We start from the raw sequence: 8,420 nt of genomic DNA on the forward strand, positions 1-8,420 counted from the left end.
TATTGCTGGTTGTGCATGTTACCTGTAGCTCTTGGACCCAGGAGCAGTGCCAGTAAGACATGTTGCACCATTTGACAAAGAACTGCCGCTCTGGTCGGCCGGCCAATGGGACAGGGTCTGGGGCCTCGGCTGGGAGGTCCAGTGGGCGGGGCACAGGTGTAGGGGGCGGAGGTTCACCCCACTTCCAGGTCAGAACCTTCTGGACTTTACCCTTCATTCCCGGGCACTGAGGGAAATTCAGGAACAATCAGATATACATTCACAAAGAAATATCTTGTGTAAAAAAATACCTTCTTTGTCAATCATGTCAACACTACATATTGCATCTCTATCTGCAATCTTTCGTCATTATACATTTAAAAAACAATGCCAGCGTATACGAGGAGAGATCAGAAATGAGAGTGAAATGGCAGCTGTATAGCTGACTCAAATCAAGAATTCCATATGATGTAGGTGTAGCCACCCACACAAGTATAACAGAACATGTTCCCTTTAATAATAATGTACATCCAACACCCATACGTTGAGATTAATTCTCTCTCTCTCTCACAGACATACACATACACAGGGTGGCAGGGCTCACCATGCAGCGTGGGCAGATCCATTCCCCGTTGGGTATCTCGGGGAGGGGGGGGTTGAGACAGTGGATGTGGTAGGAGGAGGTACAGGTGTCACAGCACAGCAGTTCTCCTCCATCCTTACACACCCTGCAGAACTCTATGTGATGGTCATCCTCCTCCTCTACCCATCCCTCATCCCTCCCCACCTCCTCGTCCTCCCCCTCTCCCTCAGACAGCTCCTCTCTGGCCTCCCACTGGATCCCCTCTTTCTCCTGCAGGGAGGGAGGAACAAAAAGAGAGTGGGAGGAGAGCGCAGGCGGGGGAGGGGGGGGGGGGAGAATGCGGGAGGGGTGTGGTGGAGGGGGTAGTGAGAGTGCAGGAAGGGGAGTGAGGAGGGAGAGGGAGGGAAGAGGTGGGGGGGTGTTGAGAGGAAATGGGAAGAGAGGGGAGTGGAATGATGGAGGGGAAGCGAGAGTGGGGGAAAGGGGGCAGAACCAGAGAGGGGAGGTGAGAGTAGGGGAGGAAGGGGGGGTGATGAAGGACAAATGGAAGGAGAGTGAAAGATAGGAGGAGTGAAAGAGAGAAGGACCAGGATAGAAAAAGGTCAATATCAGAAATAGGATATCACATCAATCTTTAGTCATTAAAGAGAAAATACATACAGTGTATACAAGCAATATGGTGTTAACTCTACCTAGCCATGGGTTGGACTATGGGCCGGCTTCAGACTGGGCACATTGTGTACTTACACAGTGGGGGCAGCTCCACTTGCCCTCGGGGGCCTTCTCCATGTCGGGGTCCAGACAGACCATGTGGTAGGCCCTGGGACAGGTGTCACACAGGATGATCTCCCCTCCCTGCTGGCACACCTCACAGTAGTCCTGGTGGTCTGTCTCATAGCCGTCACCATCCTCCTCAACTGGGATGGGAAGAGGAGGAGTTAGGAGGGAGGGGGAGGGGTTAGGAGGGAAGAGGAGGAGTTAGGAGGGAGGGGGATGGTACATGATGATGGTCCTGTCAAAAACATGTAATATTATCAAAGGATTGGCTGAGAGCCAGGTCCTTGGTTCCTCTAATCCTCTGATTCCTCTAATCACATGATCATCAACAACACAATTAGTTGAATCAAGTGTGTTAGTGCTAGACTGGAACAAAAGCCTGAAACCCCTATAGCTCTCCTGATCTAAGGTATGTGACTGAACACTAGTCTACATGCTATAGCCCCAAGGTATAGCATGTAGACACCTCCATTACATAGAATAAGAGGTCAAGAGATGACAGTTGCGTTTCCATGCCAACCTTTCTTCTTCTTCTTGGCGGTCTTGACCTTCTTCTTGGAGCGGCTGCTGTGGCTGTTGGAGCCGTCCGACACTTCAAAGGTCCCGTCGTCAAAGTCACTCTCCACGTCAAGCTCATCCTCTTCACTCTGACAACAACACAGGGAGAGAGAGAAACAGAGACAAAGATACAATGATAGAATTGTGGGACAGAAGTATGGCAAGGCTTACTGCATATCAGTTGATTCTCAGACAAGTTAGTGTTCTTACCGAGGATCTCTTCCTCTTGCTGTTGAAGCCTCCCAGTTTAATCTTGAGCGGAGCCACCTTCTTGGCTTTGGGCTTGGGGGCAGGCTTAGGGTTGGGCTTGGACCTCCTGCGAGCATTGGGGCCTGCAGAGGGAGATGGAGTTCAATTATTCCCTTATTCTACAACGAATCCCCAAAAATAATATTATACATGCTCCCTCCATCAGCATTCCTTTAACTTGTTCCTCACCTTTGCCCTCTTTGGTCTTGGCCTTGCGGAGTGGGGGTGCAGGCACAGCGGGCACAGCTACAGAAGCGGGTGCAGCTGGAGGGGAGTCTTTAGCGGCACTACCCCCCGCCCCTGTATCCCCTCCTGCCTCTGTCCCTGCCACCACCATACTTTCCACGGCCGCAGCCACGTTGGCAGCTGCCAGGGCTGCGTTGGCACTGGCACAGCCCTACAGAGGGTTAGACAAGGCAGGATGGTAATCAGGACCGTTGCTATAAAGAACATGCAATCATAGTCAAAATACATTTGTAATGTATTGCAATAGCAATGTAATGTCATGTAATAACAATGTCATGTCATGTTATAGCAATGTAATGTAATAGCAATGCCTTGTATTGGGTTGTGTTACCTTCAGAGGGTTGTTGGTGCTGAACTCCCTCCACTTGGCCATCATCAGAGTCATCATCCTGGACACAGCGATCTTGGGGTTCTTGGCTGCGATGAGGGGTCTGGGGAAGTGAGGGCAAAGGAGAGGCAGAGGTTAAGTTTGGGGCACTCTACAGGGGGGCCGGCAGAAAGTGGATGTTTGCGGTTTTCAGGGATATAGTATTTTCAACATAACTTCCATTTGCTCTGAAAAACAGATTTGGGGACTCCTTTCAAGCATCTTTTTACGCCTGCTATGTTAGTTTAAGTTTGGGGTAGAAGTAGGGGCAGTTTCAGACTGGTCGTAGCTAGCTCAGTCACACACAGATATGAAGTAACTTTCTCCCCGATCCACAAAAGCTGCGCTATCCAGGTGAAGTGGTACTGAAACCTGCTACAGTGGAAATAGAAATAGAAGGAGAATAGCAAAAAGCAAGTAGAAAACATGAGACGTGAGAGAGGTGTGTTAACCTGACAAACTGGCTGAAGGCCTTGTAGTTGGTGATGGTGGTGTAGTCCTTCTGAGTGAAGACATGGTCGATGTCTTTCATGCCCCAGTCCTCCAGCAGCTGAGTCGAGCTCTTGGGCTCCTGGAGAGTGGGCGGAGTGAGGATATCATTACATTCAGGGTCACTGAGCCAACAGGGTCATTAAGTGCATTGCAGGGGCTGCTTCAAATCAAAACAGAATCAACGACTCCCTCGTTCACCCCACCTGCAACACCCACATCCTCGTAGCCTTCATCCTCACCTGGCTATCTTCATCATCATCATCCTCATCATCCTCATCTTTCTCTAGTTCTGGTTCTTTGCGTTTACTCTTGGAGCTGGATGAGCCTCCACCTTTCTCCTTCTCTCCACTCGTCCCTCCTCCCTTCTTCTTGTCTTTGGAGGAGCTGGAGCGCTTCTTCTTCTTCCCCCTCGGGGCGTAATCACTTCCCTCGCTTTCTGACCTGGCTCTACCTCCTCCTCCCTCTTCCTCCTCCCTCGCTACTTGCTCCACTGCTAAGAAGGGTTCTGGTGAGCTGACTGGCACCTCCTGAGAGGAAACAAAATGAGTCAACATAGATGCAAATATGAAGAAGAAAAAAATCTCACAAATGCTGAAAATCTATACTAAGGACAGGTCAAAAGGGTCAAAGGCTAGGGGCTATCCGTATTGTTATTAATATACTTCAAAATGCATTCTTCCCTCCCAACTTCCTTGGAGAAATCCCTGATATCAGTGACTAGGATACTTCATGTAAGGAAGGATGATGCCCATCCTACCTCTCTGACAGGTCTTGGTCTCTTGTTGATCCTGCTCTCACGGCTCTTCTTGGCTTTCTTCTTCTTCTTTGACTTGGTGGGGACCTCGACGTCAGACACAGCCTCTTCTGGTTCCTCCTCATCTGCCGATGGAAAGGGTACAGGAATTGATTGAATATAATGCATAATTGATTGAGATAATTACGAGATAATTATATTAATAATAAAAAATATTCATAGATTACCGAAGGATTTGTATAAAATTCTAAAACTGTCAACTCCAGACAAGCTTTATTGACAGTGTTTTGGATACATTTTGATATAAAGATATGCACTGCACGCCAGCTGCCAGTTCAGTACGCATGACTCGTGTGACTTTGCCAGCAAATGGTCGTGGACGCAACTTCTAACAACAACACGCATGCATTGGCAGTGCAAATATTTACGCACTCTCTATTGGTAGCTAGCTAGCGTGCCAACAAGTTTGCCAGCTAGTGTAGAAGCAAAACATTCGGCTAGCTAGCGAACTGGGCTGCCTAATGTAAATTGTCACTACTAGCACCAGACTAGAGTAGCTAGCAAATCAGCTAGCTAACTAGCTAACGTACCGTTAACTAACGTTACCAACCTGCAAGCTTGTTCTGAAAAAATAGATCGCTGACGATGTCTTACCATGTGCAAGTCCTGTAGGTTCCAAGTCTTCCCGCTCGTCCTCGCTTCCAGACATATTTCAATAATAATTAATTTAAATTAAAAGCGAGCTAATCCCTCCACCGAACCCTGCCCGATCTTGTGAGGGAGGAGGGCAAAAGACGTGTGGGTGGTGGAGAATGGAACGGGGGTGTCCTGGGGAGGGGGGGTCGCTGTAAGAAGAAAAAAAAACATTTGCTTGAATTAGCAATCCTATTGGTATTTCTCGAATAATAATAAGTATATATTACATTGACAGGTCACGGTGTGACATGTTAACTATCTTATTAAATCGAAAAACATTTGTTTTCAATTGGCATGCCTGTCCACACCGCACAGGAAGCTGTAGCAATGGGCACCCGTCAATCATCGTGTATTGAATAGATCGGTGCATTATAGTACTCTCTGGAATACTGCCCCACTCGCGATACAAACTCAATTTAGGCAAACTTACAGTTACAGTCAGGGTTCAAGTGAAACCCCTAAGACTTGTGAGAAACTTACTGTAGTCCCTGTTAGATATGGGTTTCCTTCGTGTAATAATTGTCTCTCAGCAATGGTATTAGTCTTTAATATAAATTAATGAGCAACAATATCCAGTAAAATATGTCGTTAATGACCCCGCAAAACACGTTGCACACTCCGTCCCCCTTCTCTCCCCCAGCCTCAGTGGCTAGCAGAGCTTAGCTAACATCCTCACAAACACACAAAGGGGGCAGACATCCCAGAATAATCCCCCCTCCCTCGGCGTTCTGTAACACTCACACAACTCTGCATAGTTACCTCGCAACGGACAGACCATAATACTCAGCCTTCACGCACCTCCCCCCTCTACACACACACACACACACTTCTACTGCACACACACCCTGCCCCTTAGCAACCCCGTTGTCATGGAGACACTCCTCCTCCCGCCCTCTCTCTGGCAGACCATAATACTCCAGCCACCAACATCCCATAATAAACACAACTCCTAAAAAGACAGGAGAAAAAATACCAGTCACATGGTCTCCAGGGAAACTCTAGGCCACTGGTGACAGACCATAATATTCACAGACTGTCCTCCTGGCATGTCTACCACTGCACCCAGAAGACCTATGGAAGCCCACACGTAGGCTAGGCTACCACTGTGCGTACTTACAGACTGCACTCACAGTATAGGACTGCTTTATAACACTTGCATGGGAATAACTCTAGGCCAACTGTACTGAAGTACATGGTACACATGGCTTAGTCTTAAATACACACATCAACACAACACAACAGGTTTGCCACACACATGTAATTGTTCGGGACACACAGGGATACCAGAAACATGTACTGCTTGTGTCAATGATGGACTGCTGTGTCACATGTTAGGCACCTGTCTCTGGACTCAACAGAACAACTTATGGGATGGCACAGTACAGTTGGGGTCTATTGTCTCCATAGCCCTCAGAGCATGCAGTGCTGTGGACAGGGTAGAGGAAACTAGAATTTTAAACAGGGTCAATTGCATTGACCGCCACAGAGAATTCAACCATATAGAAGAGCATCTAAAGCAGTGGTTCCCAACCAGGGGTACTAGGACTCCTGAGGGCACTTGGCCTATCCACAGGGGGTGCTCATCAACCCAAGAGCTCGACTCCGCTGCTGGGGGACTCGGGCATGAAAGACATCCACCATGTCTTCACTCAGAAGACTCATCAGACCATAGGCCTACTGGAAAAAATGCACATGATGGGGTACTCCGGGCAGAGCAAAATTCAGCTGGTGGTACAGTAGCTGAAACAGGTTGGAAACCACAGATCTAAAGTATACACAGATGCATTCAGACTTGAATTGGGCAACAGATGGTCAATAGATTGCATTGACCAGGGATGTTAATGTTTTGATGCCGTGTTTGCAAACACACTACCTGACAGCATCAGCATATTGTTTTTGTATTTTATTTAACCTTTATTTAACTATGCAAGTCAGTTAAGAACAAATTCTTATTTACAATGACGGCCTACCCAGCCAAACCCTAACCCGGGCTACGCTGGGCCAATTGTGTGCAGCCCTATGGGACTCCCAATCACGACCGGTTGTAATACAGCCTGGAATCTAACCAGGTTCTGTAGTGACGCCTCTAGCACTGAGATGCAGTGCCTTAGACCGCTGCGCCACTCAGGAGCCCTGTAGACAGAAACATTTAAAACGCCTTGTGGCAACTGCAGATGTAATAAAAGTGCTTTATCAATTAGATTTGATCGATTTATTGATTTATACCCTAATGTGTTAGTACTGAATCAGTGATAAGAATCAAGTCATCTGGGATATGTGTGATGTATGCATTGTGTTTACATGGATGGACTGTGGACTGTCATGCATCACTCTGAATGGTTGGACTCTGTCCTTTTGGGGTGGCATTTTCTAGATGACAGACAATAGAATGGTATCATGTTGTAGTGTGTGTGTGTGTGTGTGTGTGTGTGTGTGTGTGTGTGAATTTCTTACCTCCCTCTCTCACCATCCCCGTCAGGTCTCTGCAAGGAAATTTTTCCTGGCCCAGGGTTCCTGAAACCAAACACGGTTCATTTTGTGACTTTGTTACTGTATCGCTGATATTGATTTATCAGTAGTACATTATCAGCATATCAACCAGGCTTTTGTACCACTGTAAAGTTTATATCCTGCTTTTTTCCCCAGAGGAAATAAGTAGACAAAGAAAATACAATTGTTGCAATTTACACTTGTATCTTTTTGTTCTACTTTTCATGTTTTATTCCCCTGATAATAACAGGTGAAAATGCTTAGGAAATCAGTTCCTAAAAGCTACTGAGCCAAACCCACAGAATTAACTCACTCTCTCACCTTCTTTCTCTCCTGTGCTCTGTCACTATGGAGATTGAGGAGGGGTGGGGGGGACCCTGTATCAACCAATCACAATTTGGTTAGTGGGGGGGGGGGGGGGGGGTAAACCTTCCTCTGTCCTTCCCCCTCCATATTCCCCACCCCTTCTGAATCACAGCGGCACAACATCCCATAATACTATGTCTCTGTAACAGGAGCCTGCTGACCATAAAAGGGAACATGTAAATAGTCTAGTGTGCCTTCTTGTCTTTGTCTTCTTTCCTTGATCTGCATTGATGTGCAAGAAATGGACAGGTGAGAGAAACTCCTTAGTATGCACCTACAGTACATTGCTTTCACCTATCCTGTGTTTTCAGGTCAGTGCAGAGATTAGGAGAGGAGACCTTTTTAGACTATTGAGATGCACCCATGTATAGTAGCCCTCTGAGCCAACCCCTGGAGATGAAGGTTGGGGAGGGAATGGGGGCAAAGGAGGCGGTCTGAAGTCAGACAGGTAGACAGACAGATCCTTAAAAACATTGAACAAACACCTGTCCAGTAGATATGTCTTCTGGTGCTGTACTAAATAGCCTGGGATCCTACTCCCTCTACAGGTCAAGTGCACTGACTGTGCCCTGGATGCAAGAGGCCCTACACCAGAATAATCTCTGCCTGGGTGGGGTTTAATTAGTTATGTTTCTACTGGGGTAATGGTCAATTGAAATTCAGATTGTTTTTATTGTTTAGCTGTAAAGTGTATGTCTTCCAGGTATGACTGTTATTGTTCAAATGGAGTTGCCACACCGAACCTGGAGGGAACCCAATGTCTCTCTACACCTGTCTGCCAGTGTGTCCAGCCCAGGTGTAGTGAGCCATTACGCTCTCTGTCTTTCTGACTGCACACCTCATAACATTTCCCCTCGCCATGA

The 8,420-nt window shown here is 47.2% G+C and overlaps 1 protein-coding gene across 3 annotated transcripts in view; it reads right to left on the reverse strand.

Annotated features, from left to right (window-relative positions):
* Window positions 1–5,361, reverse strand: part of LOC120048713 (chromodomain-helicase-DNA-binding protein 4-like) — a 38,061-nt gene extending 32,700 nt beyond the window's left edge. For all 3 annotated transcript variants that reach the window (XM_038994878.1, XM_038994877.1, XM_038994876.1), the window contains exons 1-12: window positions 5,182–5,361; window positions 4,660–4,850; window positions 4,009–4,130; window positions 3,491–3,778; window positions 3,212–3,330; window positions 2,724–2,823; window positions 2,336–2,543; window positions 2,108–2,229; window positions 1,860–1,986; window positions 1,310–1,479; window positions 584–832; window positions 23–226 (exon numbers count right to left, since the gene is read on the reverse strand). In XM_038994878.1, coding sequence (XP_038850806.1) covers window positions 23–226; window positions 584–832; window positions 1,310–1,479; window positions 1,860–1,986; window positions 2,108–2,229; window positions 2,336–2,543; window positions 2,724–2,823; window positions 3,212–3,330; window positions 3,491–3,778; window positions 4,009–4,130; window positions 4,660–4,714 — 1,764 coding nt within the window. In that variant the 5' untranslated portion in view covers window positions 4,715–4,850; window positions 5,182–5,361. The remainder of the gene's footprint in view (window positions 1–22; window positions 227–583; window positions 833–1,309; window positions 1,480–1,859; window positions 1,987–2,107; window positions 2,230–2,335; window positions 2,544–2,723; window positions 2,824–3,211; window positions 3,331–3,490; window positions 3,779–4,008; window positions 4,131–4,659; window positions 4,851–5,181) is intronic.
* Between the last annotated feature and the right edge of the window lie 3,059 nt (window positions 5,362–8,420).

The sequence above is a fragment of the Salvelinus namaycush genome, chromosome 5, assembly GCF_016432855.1.
Source record: "Salvelinus namaycush isolate Seneca chromosome 5, SaNama_1.0, whole genome shotgun sequence".
Lineage (NCBI taxonomy): Eukaryota > Metazoa > Chordata > Actinopteri > Salmoniformes > Salmonidae > Salvelinus > Salvelinus namaycush.